Below are 16927 nucleotides of genomic sequence, written 5' to 3' on the forward strand. Positions count from 1 at the left end.
GTACTTTGTTGATTTTTTCTCATAAATTACATTTTCCTATATCAAAGACTTCTGCTGAAAACAAAACACACAATAGTTACATGGTATGTTTAATCCTTTTTAGCAAGGTAATTTGTATCTCATTAAGTTTGAGTGGTTCCAAAGGAAATGCATGTATTCATCTGAAAAGAAAATACAGAAACCAGACTATCTCCTGAATTAGATAGTGCATATTGATGTCCTAATTATAATTATCAAAGCATTCCTCTCGGCCAGCGGTTCTCAACCTGTGGGTCGCGACCCCTTTGGGGGTCGAATGACCCTTTCACTGGGGTCGCCTAAGACCATCGGAAAACACATATATAATTACATATTGGTTTTGTGATTAATCACTATGCTTTAATTATGTTCAATTTGTAACTATGAAATTGGGGTCACCACAACATGAAGAATTGTATTAAAGGGTTGCGGCATTAGGAAGGTTGAGAACCACTGCTCTAGGCCGATTCCCAGATAAAAGTTATTTTCTTAATCATAAACTAGCCAATATAAAATTACAAAATTTTCAGCTGCTAATTCTTGGTGAGCTTATTAAGAAGAAAAATATAAAAATTATCTGGTGACAGCTAACATTTATTTGATGGAAGATTTACGGGTCCCTAAAATTAATCTAAGTCACAATTTTCTGAACAAATGGACAAAAGCTATTGTGATGATGTTTAAATGATACCTCTTTATCCATTTAAGCTTTTAAAGTGTCATTGAACTTGAAACCCATATTACATAAGACATTACATTTTAATTAACTCTGACTTTAAAAATCATAAGTAGATGATTTTATGAAACAAAGTTGAATAACATAGGGTACAACTGGAAAAAAACTTTACTTTTCTCCCAATACTGCTGTATAGTACATCCTAGCTCCCTTCCTGACATCTTGGGGAGAGGTCAACGCTTTTTAGATCAGTCTCATTCTAAAAAGTCCACTCCGCTTTACATCCAACCTTGCCTGTCTTAACCCTGTGCAAGGATCCCATCCTCAGCAGCTCAGCCTGATCAGTGGTTTGAGGAGGGAAGAAGAGCGTTGGCTACTCTGATTCACTCCTCCTCTTCAGGATGCCATCTGGTTCTTATAAGACTGGAGTTACAGAAATGGAGTGAGAGGCTGTGCATTTTATGCTCTTGTACTCTGGCCATTGTTGCTCTTGTCACAGCAGCTGTTATTCTTTATGTTGTGCATTTGTGTGTTCCTCAGAAACTCTGTATATTAACCATGTTTCTAGCTTCTGTAAACTTGACACTTTACCATCTGCCCTACATACAAATGCAGGACACACTTTGTTTTGGACAACCTGATAAAACGCCGAGTCATCCTGCCTCCCTCATCACCCTCTTCCCAACCTTGGGAGGAGTCCTTTCTAGGGTGTGCTTTTCAAATACAAACTAGTCAGTCAAGAGTCCATACCCTCAACCTCCTCTGTTATTAGGCTTTCACACTCCGGACCACTATATACCAGCCCTAATCACACCAGGGCCCAGGTACCAGATCATGAAGGCAGTCCCTATGCCCCAGAGCCCATTGAAATGATCAAACTAGCCAATCCTAAGCCTGACGGCCCTGCCTCACCTTCCTTCCCAAGGAACCCAGAAAAGCTCTTTCCCACAGCGTCTTTCCTTCTGCCTGTGACCAACCCTAGTGCTTCCCTGAGTGGCTCCGTGGTATGGCTTGGCCCTTCCTCTTGGGAGCTATGAGCAACTAGCTATCTTTTCAATGGTAATTGATTGTCTCTTGATCTGTTGGCCTTATTATACCTCAAGTTTTCTATTAGAACACTATACTTTTAAACACTCCCCATTGAGAATGCCCCATTGCACCATTCCTGCGAAGGTAGTCTATAGGTGATTTTCAGTTCCCACTCCTGGAAATACATGAACAGCCTCTTCAAATAGGGGACCTGCTCCCCAGCACTTAGTCCTTTGCAGTACATACAAAGGGTTCCATCAGGACAGCTCAGATTAGGCAGCCTAAGTAGTGATGACTCAGACCTCTGGGAACATCAGATAACCCTGCCCTGCCAGGCAGTGAAGAGTTGCTTGACCACAAAGCCTTGCCAATATGTGATATCAGCTAGCCCTCCTGGATACTTGACTTGGCTGAGGTGGGAAGCACCTTATTCCATAATAAAGGAAGGAGAGATGCCATAGCACTCCACTGAGTTCATCCACTTCATGAGGTCATCTATGAGTGCAGTGTTTTGTTTTGCATGACCTGGGTGATGGAGGTGGATAAATTTTAATAAGTTCTGCTGAGATTGCCTAGTGGCTCTCTTTAGAATATAATAATAATTTATCTCCTGTTAACCTCAGCTTCAAGGCTTTAGCCAAAATTCCAAAACAGTAGGAAAAAAAAATCCCATTTGATGTACTGATTTAAATAAATTATTTATGGTATAATAATGAGTTTTCACCTCACAAAAAATAAATGTTTTATGCTTCCTTAACACTAGAAAGACCGAAATTTTGTATATACCTATATTGCCCAAAAGCAGTCAAAATGACTGCATTGTGAAAGAATAATATCGGAGTACTCTTCACTTATGTTCCTTAGCTTTTCCAATAACTCAATTCTATTCGACATTTCTTTCATGAATTTAGGGCGCAAAAGAAATAAAATAAACAACTTATTAGAACAAGTATCACTGCATAAAGATTCGAATAACAAGTACTAGTTTAGCTAATTGAGCAACTGCAACTTATCAAGTATCGACAATTTATCATGTACTTGTATGTTATCATGTGACGGTAATCGAAAAAAAATGAAAACTGTTATTTCAATACACAGCCGAACTGGTCATATAAGAAATTTACTCAATTTCAATAATAAGAGTCATAATTTCCCCAAGCAGTCAAAATGACTGCTTTTGGGCAATATAGGTATAACACATATATATATACCAGAAATGAAGGAGCGGGAGGTAACTACAATTACTAATAAACGCATTTATATGTTGTATAAAAAGTCACCAAATTCTAAGAAATTCTGTCATTATATACATCATTGTTTTTCTAATTGAAATTAAAAAGCAGTCAAAATGACTTCCTTGGGCAATCTAGTGTTAATTTTTTATTTTAATGTAAATGAGACTGATTTTCTAGTTAGCACTGGGATAAGGATAGTCCTATGGATATATATATATATATGGCCAAAAATCCAAAATTAATTTATTTTTAAATAAATCTTTGGTATTAAAAAAACAACCCAATATACATTGCATTGCTTATAAAAGTGAATTTCATTTTATAGAAATGCCAAAGCTGTAACTATAAGTCCTAGGGGTACAAATGGGTGAAATGCTATTCCTTTTAAAGAGTTTGACATTTAGTTGATTGTGACAAAAGCAAAGTAGTTGCTATTCTTCACTCATTATTCTAAAAGGTAAAATGAAAGGAAAAAATCACACAGGTAACAATTTAAAGGACAAATGTAGTTGATAGAACACTTAGTTCATCCATGAAGCAGACTGAGATATTTTATTCATGGTCTTCAGTAAAATGGATGAGAAAGAGGGTACTAGGTTCTTCCATCTTTGATGTAAATGCTTTGAAAACTCATTTTCAAGAAAGACAAATTTTAAAGAGTTAGATATAATCAATTGTGTTATTGATTATTCCTATCTAGTGTTTCAATGATGAAAATTCTTCACTATCAATGGGCTTTGAAACTGAAATAGCTTTATGAGTAAGTAGGCTTCTTCACAACCACTATGAGGACATCAGATCTGCCCTTAAAGATATACATTCAGGTGAGTTTAGTTTTAATTTGATTAAAAATTTTTAAAATTTAAATTAATTTTAAAAATTAAAATTTGACTAAAAATTTGATTGAAAAAATATTAATCTCAAAAATTTGGAAGCCATATGAATCCAGATACAAACTTTTAAAATATTGGAAAAATACTTCAGTGATATTTTACTAGTTTCATGAAGCAACGTGGGACTCAGGGTACCACTTGCTCTCATATTTACAGTAATTTTATATCCTGTTGTAATTCAGTGCTTTTCCTTTCAAGCACTTTCATATCTCTATCTGAGTTACACTTATTTTCATACCATATTGTACTGATTTAAAATCTTATGTTGACAAATATAGCACTCTTAGGGATTTCTTTTTTCTAATATCTTACCAAACACGGGGCACCCAAAATCCAGGTTTTTTCTCTCCAGGTCTTAATTTTAAATTTAGGTTCTTGGACACACTTACATTAATTCTGAATATGCCATTGCAATCTTCCTAAAATAGAAAAAAAAGAGAGAGAGATGAAGGAGGAAACTTGGTCAGAAGAGGAACTCAGAAAAGATAAAAAATAAGAAATACATTTTACATAGAGTCACAAAGATCTTTATTTGACAAAAGTGATATGGACAGCTAACCACAAATAGTAACAAAGACTACAGAGATGAGTGGTGAAAGTTGATGCTGAAAACATTAGTAAACGGACAAAAGATATGATTAAACATTCTCCAACGATGTACAAAGGGCAGTGAGCACATGGAAAGAATGCTCAGCATCATTAGTCATCAAGTAAATGAAAATCAAAACCACAGTGAGATATCACTAAGACCTGCTCAGAAGGCTATCATTAAAACAATTAACAACAAGCTTTGACAAAGATTTGCAGAATTGAAATCCTCATACTAGAACCTTCATATACTGCTGGTGGGAATGCAAAATGGTGCAGCCACTTTAGAAAATAGCGTGGCAGTTTCTCAAATGACCAAACAAAGGGTTACCTAAAACCTAGAAATTCCACTTCTAGGTATCTATTTAAGAGAAATGAAAAAACAACAACAACAAAAAACATACACAGCGAAATTATAGATGAATGCTTATATCACTATTATTATAAACTAGGGGTCCAGTGCATGGATTCATGCACCAGTGGGGTCCCTTGGCCTGGCCTGTGCCCTCTCGCAATCCGGGACCCCTCAGGGGATGTTGGAGAGCCGGTTTTGGCCCAATCCCCACAGGTCAGGCTGAGGGACCCCACTGGTGCACAAATCTGTGCACCATGCCTCTAGTACGCATATAAGATCTTTGGTTAATCTCCCCCTGTCCTCCCCCCTGCCCCCTTCCCTCTAAGATTCATCAGTTTGTTCCATGTCTCCATGTCTGTGTGTTGAGCATCTGCCCCCTGGTGGTCATTGTGCGTTACAGTTACTGGCTGGTCGACCGGTTGCTTAGGCTTTTATATATAGAGATAGCATTATTTCTAACTAGAGGCCCGGTGCACAAAATTTTGTGCACTGGAGTGGGGGGGTCCCTCAGCCCAGCTTGCCCTCTATCACGTACGGGGAGCCCTCAGGGGATGTCCTACTCCCTTCTCCCTGCTCCCCTTGCACTTTGCAAGCACCAACAGTTGCCTGATTCCTCTGCCTATAAACCTTTGATGACTTCTCATTTCTCATCAAGGAAATTCTGATCCCCTTAGACCGGCAGGATCTCTGAGGATCTCTTCCTAAAGTACATTTCTGGCCTGTTTTTCAGTTCATTTTGGCATGGGAGGGAAGTGAATGGGTGGGTTAGGTTCTTTACATAAATTAACTAATTTAATCTTTATAATATCACTGTGTGAGAAGTGCTATATAGGAGCAAATAGGTTCAGAGGGATTAAGTGATTAGAACAAGTCACCATACCTACTTTCTTCATTCTGCCTCCTCTGCTTTGAAGGCTCTTTCCTGCTAGAATGCTCTCTCCTCCTTAAGGCCTTCCCAGCACAGCGCCCCCAGGTGGAAGTACTACTTACATTACTTTCACTTCTCATGTGCTCTTTTAAATTATGACTTTATGTTACGTGGATTACACATGAAACATACATTCTCATTGGGCAAAAAATACTGCAAAGCAGGGGCAGTGACTTACATATTTTTCCAGCCCTCATTTCACCAATCATGGTGCTTTGTACATAACTGATATTTAATAACTTAACTGTCAAAAGGTATTCTCAGAATTTGATTACAGGGCTTTGGTGACTAAGTTCTGGGCTCCATATCTCTACCTAAAGTGGTGTCAATATTTCAAGTTTTAAGAAAAAGGTACTGAGGGAGGAAGTGCTCAGACAGGCATCAAGAAACTAACCCGTTCTCTCAACTGGAAAACACAGCACTAACAGCTCAAAGCTATGTTATCTTTAAACATTAGCTATGTGATCTAGTTTCCCCTTTCCCTTCTTTTAGAAAGATAGACTGAAGTTCCGAGGTAGACCTGCAGTTCCTTTCATCCACCTGGTCTCCTTGGCCTTGGCCTCCTATGTCAGGACTAGGAAAAAACCTGTCCCAATGGAAGGACACAGACCACATCTCACTACGCCAGTTTCCTTTCTATCATTCTGCTCTCTATGATGGCTAAGTTTTCTTAGGCGTTCTTATGAGCCTACTGCTGAGGCCTCATTGCTCTGAGAAAGAGGATAAATGCACCATGATATCTGAGTGTTTGTCCGTCCACTGTGTGCTCTCTGTCTCCTATCCAAGTAAGCATCAATCTTCAGCTTGGACTGGGGAAGAGTAGATAACATAAAATCACACTGCACTTAGGCTGTTAGTAATATACTGAGTCATCAAGGTTCCCAGTAGGCTTCATCCTGAAATGCTGTTATTCTCTTCTTGGCCTCTATTCAGCTTGGATTTAAAATAATCCTACTTTCCTTATGCAAGCTTATGGACTAATGACTCAGTTCCGTATGATTTCCTTCATCAGCTAATTTGGTACACCATGACCTTTATAGCAGGTTCCTTGTTATTTCTTCTCAGGTTTATCCTCTGTGGAGGGCGGCTAAAGGAAGCAGTGACTTAGGTGTGCCTTGTGCAACAACATAAGGTCTGCCCAACTTAAGTATGTCTCTTCTGTCCTGCCACTTCCTGAAATCCTCATTATGAATATACTCCATAATGAATATTGATCGCACAAAGATGTTATCTGTATTTTGTTCCAATTAGACAGCTAATAATTTTCATAATTAGAAGACTTTTCAAACTGATAAAACTCTATATTAGATAATCATAGTTGCTGGAAATACCTATTGTAATTCAACTCTGTTAATCCTTTGGAAACATGCATTTTAATGGACATGGGCATTATTTTACTTGTATGAATGAGTACATACTTTTGCTAGTTTATACATTAGCAGTACTTGGTTCACTTCATTAGTCTACTCATAATTTTGGGAAGAATCCTAAAAGATTGAGGCACTGGGTGGTGTAGCAGAAACTGGCAATTATTAACCAAACTCTGTCCCTTTTCCCCCACAGAAAACACCACTAAGCTACATATCGAAGGCCTTCCAGTCTGGTGAGGCTGTGCTCTTCCCAGTGGAACATGGGTTGAAGTGAGGTGTACTGCTTCTGAGCTCAGCCTTCTCAGTCAGAGATGGTTCTTTGTTCATATGAGCCAGCTAAATGGAGAAGACTTGAAAATAGCAAAGGGTGGGGACACAAAACAGAAGGAACTTGAATGCCGGAAAGGTCATTTGGAGGAGAGCTGTCCAATTTACCGAAGATGCAATATATTCATTTCATTATGTTCAGCTGAAATATTGGGGTTGTTCCAGCAGTTAGCTTTCTCTTACTGACACTGACTAAAGGAACAGCATTAGCAAAATATTCAAGCTCAGGTCTTTGTTAGTTGTCTTAATTCTGGGCAAAGAAGAGCTGGTGCAAGGCCTTGACTTCCTAATGGGGAGAATGCTGGAGTGGAGAAGTGTTATACAGGGGAGGTGAAAGTCAGACCTTGCCTTTCATACTTTTGGGTGGGGAGGCTATTTGTTGACATGACTGTCATGTGACAACAGAGGCAGGATTAAGTTCAGGAAGACTCAAAAGAAAAGTTTCTGAGATTCAACATCTGGAATCTTGGGTGACTATGCAGAAGATGACAACAGTAGATTGTCACTGGAATAAGAGGGAAGAGTAGAATTCCCTGAAATGTGCTTTTAATCTTACAAAGCTTTGTTAGCCGGAAAAGACATACTACATGCTTTAAGCCACAGGAGTTCATGGGAAGAGAATTCTTAAGAGTTTTGTCAGGGGGCTGTCAAAGTTGTCTCAGCACATGCTTACCAAGGGATGGTAAACTACCTTAATTTTTATTCCAAAAGATAGAAAGGAGTATCTTACCCTTCTAATAATGTTGGGGTCATTGCACTTTGCCAGTTTTCCAGCAAAAAGCTGAACTCCAAAGCTTGCAAAAACAAGCATTAATGTCAACAAAAGAATGGAGACCTGAAAGAAATTGGTGAGATGTCAAATCTCTCAGTAAAACTTTAAACAGTACATTTGGTTTGAACAGCACTATGAACGGGACTTTTCTGATAACATTGTATGAAATTCATGATCTTTTGATGATATTTTTTAACTTCTCCATCACAGGTCATTCAATTAGCCTTACTGGAATGTTAAAAGAAGAAAATTAACCAGAGGTTTTGAATTTTCAGAATAAAAACATACAACTTTCATGTAAGAATATGGGCTAAGGTATTGTTGATATGACTTAGACTTTTCTGATTTTAAAGTCAACACTTTGATCTATTTTATTGAATGGAACAAAAGAAACATGTTTAAACAATTATATTTTCCCCATTTTCTCAAAATGGATTCATATCTCTATTAGCAGAACACAAATTAGAGGGGTAGTGGCTTTGCTTTCTTGTGAGCATGAGGGCATGTGAATGTGCTACTCACAGGATTCAAGTAATTCAGTCTAAAATAAACATACAAATCTGTTAACTGGCTCAGGCTCCCTCTGCTGGATGGCTACTTTGGTCTCCGCAGAGAAAAGTGGCAAAGGGTAAAATACTGAGCATACTATTGATCTGTACTTGTCGACTAACCCAAAATATACCTTAAGTATACTTAAATTGCACAGAAACATCACCAGAAGAAAGGCACCTATAGATTCTCTTCTAAAATCTATTAAGGGTCAAAGATATGCCACATTAGCCATCAGGTGATATTCTGTTTTTCTTCAGATCTAGCGGTGTGAAAGCCAACATTTTATGGCTTTGTGACAAAAAAATACGGAATTTTAAACACATATTTAAAAAGTGTTAGCAACTCCATGCCTATAGTAACAGTCCAACCTGTCTGTAAAATAGCTTAGGATCAAATGCAACTACAGCTGCTCTCTTACCATAGGTGTGTTTCTAGAAAGCAAGATATGAAATAGGCTTATGGGAATTCATTCACATTTCTCCATGCACAAGCAGAACTCATCAGTAATAACAAGAATCCTTTGATCACTCCTTCTGTAACAGATTGTGAGCAATGAGCATCTTACTCATCATTTTATCTGCAGCCCTGCTCTTAAAAGGACCCTAAATCAATGTTCACTCAAGCAAAAAGAATGTTTTTCCCCTCAATCACATTTGGAAGTATCCATTACTGTATATTTAGGTTACTTAGAGTAGGGTATATTTATTTGTTTCTTTTTGTGTGTGTTGTTTTATGTTAACATTCTAGAGATCAGAGATAAATTCTACTGCTATATGCTTTAAGTGACATATTAAATGAGATTATGAACCCAAATGTCCTAATATCATTTTGTGAGGTAAATGGGAAAACTAAAACCCAGAGTAGAAATTAGGGCCAACAGTTAGGAATGGAAGTGTCAGCAAAAACTGTCTTTGGATTCTCCTTTCATTGTCATTTCCATAGAGCTTTTCTTTAGCTTAGGGGAAAAAAAATGTTTGTTGAATGAAATATATTAATAAGGCAGAAGCATTTGGGGGTGAAGTTTCTGAAGGTGTATTGTGTATTGTTAGTGCTTCTATAATCTTCTGACCAAAAACTAAAATTGCAGACTTCACCTTGACAAGCAAGACTTACTTTATCCTCTCATTAGCTACATTACAGAGGTGGACGCTGCACTGGGAGGGAAGGTTGTTGTAACATACCAAAAAAATTTCCTTGAAGCCACTGAAAAGCTCTCGAACCACTTTCCTCATCTGTGGCACCAGTTTGAATATCCGCAGTGGCCTTAGGCACCGAAGCACCATGAGGAGCTGAGCTCCTGATTCAGCAGGCACATTTTGAGGCATCCAACAAAGAAATATCAAGCTCACCTAGAAGGAAAAAAATCATCTCTGAAATTTATACAATTTATCCGCCACTGTGTACATTTTCTGAGAGCCAGCTGACTACAACTATCCCTTAGGCGAGACTCCATGTGTTATATGGGACACGCATTCACCCAGTGACTATGCAGTCTCTTCACTCTAAACTATGAACCCAATCTAGACCCAAGCAACCCTAAGGCAAAGTCATCAGGCATATGCAGGAATGGAACGGGGTGCCACCACGGGTGTGCACCAGTGCACTCTGGCCCTTCTCTTACTGACACACTGGAGGCGCTGCTCATGTCAGCAGGATTGAAATTCCTTTGATCAGACTAAACCTCATTCATGACCTAATACTATTTTATTAACTACCTATACATGTTGCACTTAAGGGTCACAGTTCTCCTTGCTGTGCTGAAAAAGAAATTGATTTTATACCTTCTTGAACATAAAGAGAAAAAAAAGAAAGAAATTTCTTTGAGTTGTTTCCTATGGTTTCTCAAATTAGTTTAACCAAACAGTTGAATGGTCTTTCCTAGCCAGGTATTTTGTGCCTTAGAATTGGGAGAAAGGTCCAACCACTCTCACTTTAGTTTGTTTTTAGTAGTAAGGCAGCTCATCAATCAATTATATGATGTAGATTTTTTTTTTAGTATTGGAGCCACTAGAATTGTGGGGGCCAAACTAATTTTGCTATCATAGACCTTATTAATGCATGTCTTATGCATACATAAAAGTGGATGATGTATTTCCAACCATCTCCATGAATCTTTTTAATGCTTTCCATTTAGATTTTTATATGCATGCCTCTTATTCAGCTATAATGGACTTACTAGTACTTTACTTAAGAATTCAGTTTTGGCATCTAAACTTTGGTGACTCACATATCTCACTCTTGTACCAAGAAAAGCAGGAGCTTTTACAAATCCATTATATTTTATATTTAGGAAATATTCAAAGACTTACAAGATATATAAATATGTCCATTACTCCACCAAAGTCTCTGATGACAGCAGTTGGAGTGAAAAATAAGCCATCTGCCATAATCTTCAGATTAAGCTCAATGCTCATGAATATCACAAATACATACTCAGCAATCTGAAATGAGCAAAAGGCAGTTTGATCACAGTGAATGGAAAAGATGCAGGTCAGTGTCTTTCCTCAGAGCTGTGGGTTAAGATTCAGCAGAGGTACCTGCAAAGTAGGTGCATGCATGACTCTTCGGAAGGGAGATTCGAACATCATGGAAATGCAGGAGCAGATGGTTACAATGATCATGACCCAGTCCAGGTAAGTCACCAATCCCAACAAGTCACTGCCAAAAACCAAACAGAACTGAGGAACGCACACGATCCAGTAAAGGCGGCTAAAAGCCAGAGAAGTCACTGTTGTGATTCTAATAATGTGACTGGTACATTTTTATGAATCATCAATTGTCTATTTCATGGCACAACATAGCAGGAAAATAGAGGGCATTTTTAATATTTTTATGCATCATAAAATAGTACACAGAAACTTCAAATGTGCATGGGAAACAGAAGTTGGAAAGCTTACTAAAGTTGATGGTACTTTGTATTTTTCACAGCTCCTGTGACAGGATCGGTTTTAGATCTGTAAGAGAGAATAATCATATAAACTTCTGCAATATAGCAATGGTGTTATAACTTGGCAGCATAGAATTTAGAAACATCGTATCTACCTAAATCTCTTTTTACCCTTTATAAAATGTCCATTTAATATACTAGAGGCCAGATGCGTGAAATTCGTGCAAGGGTAGGCCCTCGCAGCCCCGGCTGCCTCAGCCCTCACAGCCACCCTGGCTTTGTCTGGAAGGTCATCCAGTCATTCTGCTGATCGGCTGTTCTGTCGATTTGCATATTTCACTTTTATTATTATAGATGTTAACTGTATGTGACTTTGGGAGACAGAGAACATTAGATGAAAAAAATCAGAAGAGCTTGCGGTTAATACATATGAAAGTAAAATTTTATATTTCTCAAAATATTTAATTTTAGAGTTGATGATTCCATTCAACAATTTCTGATATGGATTTTACAGAATTAAATTTTGGCTTTTCTTTAAAAACACACAGTTAAAATCTTTGCCTTAGCAGTTTGAAGATGTTCCTCATAATTATTTAATTAAATATCTCTAAATTCAACGGAGTCCTTCACCCTGTATTTAACTGTGATCTTGTGGAGTAATGTATATAGAATTTCTCAGTAAGGGAATCTCTAACTTTTACTTTTTTGGGGAACCAATCTTCAGTGAAGCCCCTAATAGTGTTTGTATGTGTACTCCAAATTACTACAAAGTCATCTTTGGTCCACATCAGCTGCGTTGCTGACAAGGAGAATTACATCACACTAAATGGAGTGGAGAATTAATAATTAGGTGTTAACATGAAGGCAGCCAACAGGATAATTCCAGATTAAAAACCCACTTTGGAACTCATCAAATCAATTTTAAATTGCCAACTTTTTCCTTTACTTTGTGAAAACTCAGGGGAGTTTTTAATGATTTTTACTCAGTTATTTGAAGCTGTGAAGATCTTTCTAGAAAAGCAGAAAGAACAATGGATTGGCTGTCAGAGAGGGCCATGCACTAGCTGGTATCCTTGGCAAAGCTCTTAATCTCTGCTGACCTAAGAGTCATCCCCCGTTGGAGGAGAAGATACACAAACACCACCAAATGATTGCTGAGGTCTCCTCCAGTCCTGAATGTCATGACAGCGTATTAGTTTCAGATGGCTGCTATAACAAAGTACCACAGATGGAGTGGCTTAACCAACAGAAGCTCATTTTCTCCGCTCTGGAGGCTAGAAGTTCAAGGTGTCAGTAGGGTTGGTTCCTTAAGACAGCTGAGAGAAGGCTCTGGCTCAGTTCCCTCTCCCTGGCTTGTGGATGGCCATCTTCTCTTTGTGTCTCCATGTAGTCTCCCCTCTCTACGTGGCTGTGTTGTCCAAATGTCCTCCTCATGTAAGGATACTGGTCATTTTGGGTTAGAGCCCACTCTAATGGCCTCATTTTAATTTAATTACTTCTTTAAAAAGTCCCTATCTTGGTTACATTCTGAGGGTACTAGGGGTTAGCACTTCAACACATGAATATTTTTGGGGGGTGGATACAATTCAGCTCACAACAGATAGTGAGTATCATATGCTACTGATTATCAACACAGGAGGTCAATTTACTTAAATGATAGCATCAGAGAAATTCCAGCTATCGATGGGGAAGTATTCATACTTCCTCCACGACTTTTAATGTCTTCAGGATATTACTTAAAGTTATGCATGACAAAAATTCCATGTCACCCACTGGCTGCCTGCTAACAACGGCCTGAGTCATCACAAATGCAGCGGCCTCCAGGTTGACCGCACTGACAGCCTCTTGCCCATTTGTTCCATATGGGTAGGAATGGAGACACTGGCCAGTGGGTTTTCTTCTTGAAACAGTTGATAATGGAAACACTAGTCAACTTTCTTTTTACTTTACATTATTCTAGAAGAAACGGATTGGGGTATTTTGATCATAAAGAAATTACAAGTGGGAAAGAAGATGGATGCAATGCCTTCGCCTTGTCGCTCAGTTTCCCTTGGCTTCCGTGTTCAAAATGAATGTGGAGTTAATAACACCGATACAAACCTACTGGGCAGCAGTTAAAATGAACAGATAAAAACGGCTAAGTGCTTTCTAAACGTGAGTTTTATATAAATTTAAACTACTTGCAACCTTTGTTTGTTTTCCACCCGGTTGGCTGCTCAGCAAATAGGAGCAGCATGATTAATTAGCCCACAGTTTATTTTGTGACCCCATTAGGATTACACGTTCCTTCTCCCTGGTATGACAACCCCACCTGCTGTTTGTATGTCTCAGGCCAAACACCTGGCTGAAACTGAGTGTACTTACGCATTAAAGCGTGCCCGGACCACCACCCGGCAGAAGTTTCTGAACCTGTGCTCCCGTCCCACTATGAACAGTGGCTTATCGAAGTACGGGTGGTTCTCTCGGAGCTCTTCTTCTTGCACTTTCCTTGAAGGGGACATTTATGGGAGAGTAAGGTTAAGGGAACATTTGCTGTTCCAAAGTGAGAGCCAAGAAACAGTGTAGCACCCTGTACCTTTTCATTTCTGCTTGCTCCTTTTTTTCTTGGATCATCTTTATTTCACTGTCTTCTCTTTGTGCATTTCTGTATCTCACTGTATTGGAATGCTAGAAAGAAATTAAAATGGGGCATGTCAAAATGGATGATATTTTTGAACAACCACCCCAAAATGATCAATTTATACATATCTTTATTTTATATAAACTTTAATGGCCATGGTCATCTTAGCAAGGGTGTTTTTTACTCCAAATGATTTTTTAAAATATATATTTTATTGATTTTTTACAGAGATAAAGGGAGAGGGATAGTTAGAAACATCGATGAGAGAGAAACATTAATCAGCTGCCTCCTGCACACCCCCGACTGGGGATGTGCCTGCAACCAAGGTACATGCCCCTGACTGGAATCGAACCTGGGACCACTCAGTCCGCAGGTCGATGCTCCAAACTGGTTAGGCCCAAACGATTTTTTTTTTCAATAAAAACTTTTATTGAGAACCAATTATGTGCCAGGTACTGTTCCAGTGCTGGGAATATGGCAAAATGGCAAAAACAAACAAACAAAATCTAAATATGAAAAATCAAACCCTAGTCTTGTGGGGCTAATGTTCTAATAATCAGGGAGACAAACCAAAATTAGATCAAAACAAGTAAGAATGTTAGAAAAGATTTAGCATTTTGGGGAAAAACAAAGGGGAATAAAGCATGCTAGAAGCCTACAAATGTAAATAAACAGGTCAGAGCAGGCCTCGGTAAGAAGTTGTTATTTGAGCAAAGACTAGAAGGATGCAGGCCACTGGAATTTTGCAGAAATTAGTTTTTCCTGGGGAGTGAGTGGGTTTGCACACGGAAAAGCCAGGATGCCAGTGTGGGTGGAAAGCAAGCAACAGAGTTGGAGATGAGGCCAGAGGGGTGTGTGTGTGGGGAGCAGATCATGAAGCACATTGACTCTGATTTTCACTCTGTGGGAGATGTAGAGACATTGCTCAAATAACTTGATAACATTTTATAGATCGTAGTGCCTACATTGAATTGTTTTTCTCTTCTATTATTATAACAAGTGAAAAAGATGAAACTCTCTATTTAAATTGCTTCTATTGTAGAGGAAAGATTTCTTATAATAAGCAGAATTCCCATGATCTTTTGCTATGGAGAAGACAGGGGGTGGGTTTTTGTTTTATATCTATGTAGAAAATATAAGAAAGCATCTTTGAAGAAGAAATGAACTTCTGCAATTGAGATTATTCAAAGAGAGCCTTTTGTTGTATATTTTAAACATGTATTTTAAAAGCCATGTCCTAATTTGGTTTTGGAGTTTACTGTGCATTTCTATTGAAATCCATGAAAGGAAAGTCCTCGGAACTAGTGTTCCTTCTCTGAATTTTTACCTAAAAGGTTCACCATCACTGGTCTAGAGATTTGGAATTTAGTAAATACTCAAAGTTAGTAATGTGAATCATTCCTATAATGTGCTTTGAATGTCTTTAATTTCAGTGAAATGTAACTGGTATGTCATTTTTTGTGTTGCTGTCTTAACAACGGCATATAGTTTGTCGGATGTCTGGAATTTTCTATGGTTAATCATCTCTTTTCTGTCCCTGGCCATTTAATTTGTTTCCTGAGTCTCCTGATTTTCTCTGGTAGAAAATCTTATGGAGATGTGACAATGTGACAGAAAGACCCAGGCACTGGAATCGTCTGAGCTGTCATTTAAATACGTCTTAATAATCATGTTTCAAAATCCAAAGCTTTGCTTAGAACTTACATCTTGAGTCAGAGTTTCAAGAGATTTCCCCCTGCTGATCCTCTGGCTGTTTGATCCGTGTCTTAGTGACCTAAAACAACCACAACCAACTGGTCAATATATCTCAAGACCAACTTTGGACTTAAGCAATGATCATTGTTTAAAAAAATAAATAAAACAACTTTCCTTAAATAAAACACGTATATTTCTTTTTTATAGCAAAAGCTTTTGTCTACCAACTGTCTTTGATAACATCTCACTGAAATTCAGAATTTTCCTTTGGACATCACCAAGGTGAAGATTTTTGAAAGAACTTTCGAATCTTTGGATCTGATCGTGACTATTTCGTTATTGTTACCACCAAGGAGTAGAATGCATGCTATCTGCTAACCAGGGCTGTGTGCGGCAAACACTTCCTGTAACACTCCTGTCCTTGGTTTCCCTGCAGCCTCGTCTCCTGCTGCATGTACCTGCGCTCCTGGCGGATGTGATGTTGCACACTGAGAATTGACCTTTCCTTTGCCGGCTGCCCCTCAAATGAGCCACTCAGCATGCGCTGTCGAGTGCAGGCTCTAGGAAAAAAAAAAAGGAGCCCATGATAAATGTGTGATCTGTACACTTGGAATGAATAATACATAACTGCTCATTACTCATTATTTTTAAGGAAACACCAATGATAAGGCAAAACACAGCAAATGACACACAATCCTAAAGGAAAAGGAGCTTTAGGCTTCCTGACAAGAATACTTTTACAAAACAGAACTGTCCTGGCTATGAAGAGGGGCTGGAAAATAAACAGAAAGCTCTCTCTACCCCGCCACCCCCAACATGTTTTCCCTCCCCATCACCCAAATAGGAGAGCTTCTATTGGGATTCTGTGAGTAGTAAGGCCAGCCTGACCACAGTTAATCATGATGTTGATTTTGAATTTAGCGGTTTTCAAAGCCCTTAGGGAAAGGTTTGTCCACCCAGGCCCCTGGGATGACAGAATATA

General features: G+C 38.5%; 1 protein-coding gene across 4 annotated transcripts in view; it reads right to left on the reverse strand.

The window, feature by feature from the left end:
* NALCN (sodium leak channel, non-selective) overlaps positions 1-16927 on the reverse strand; it is a 308079-nt gene that overhangs the window by 36433 nt on the left and 254719 nt on the right. For all 4 annotated transcript variants that reach the window (XM_059685056.1, XM_059685057.1, XM_059685053.1 and 1 more), the window contains 10 exons: positions 16404-16505; positions 15955-16024; positions 14206-14297; positions 13995-14117; positions 11641-11697; positions 11281-11401; positions 11053-11184; positions 9925-10092; positions 8150-8254; positions 4164-4270 (listed from right to left, as the gene is read on the reverse strand). In XM_059685056.1, coding sequence (XP_059541039.1) covers positions 4164-4270; positions 8150-8254; positions 9925-10092; positions 11053-11184; positions 11281-11401; positions 11641-11697; positions 13995-14117; positions 14206-14297; positions 15955-16024; positions 16404-16505 — 1077 coding nt within the window. The remainder of the gene's footprint in view (positions 1-4163; positions 4271-8149; positions 8255-9924; positions 10093-11052; positions 11185-11280; positions 11402-11640; positions 11698-13994; positions 14118-14205; positions 14298-15954; positions 16025-16403; positions 16506-16927) is intronic.

Source organism: Myotis daubentonii, chromosome 2 (assembly GCF_963259705.1).
Source record: "Myotis daubentonii chromosome 2, mMyoDau2.1, whole genome shotgun sequence".
NCBI lineage: Eukaryota > Metazoa > Chordata > Mammalia > Chiroptera > Vespertilionidae > Myotis > Myotis daubentonii.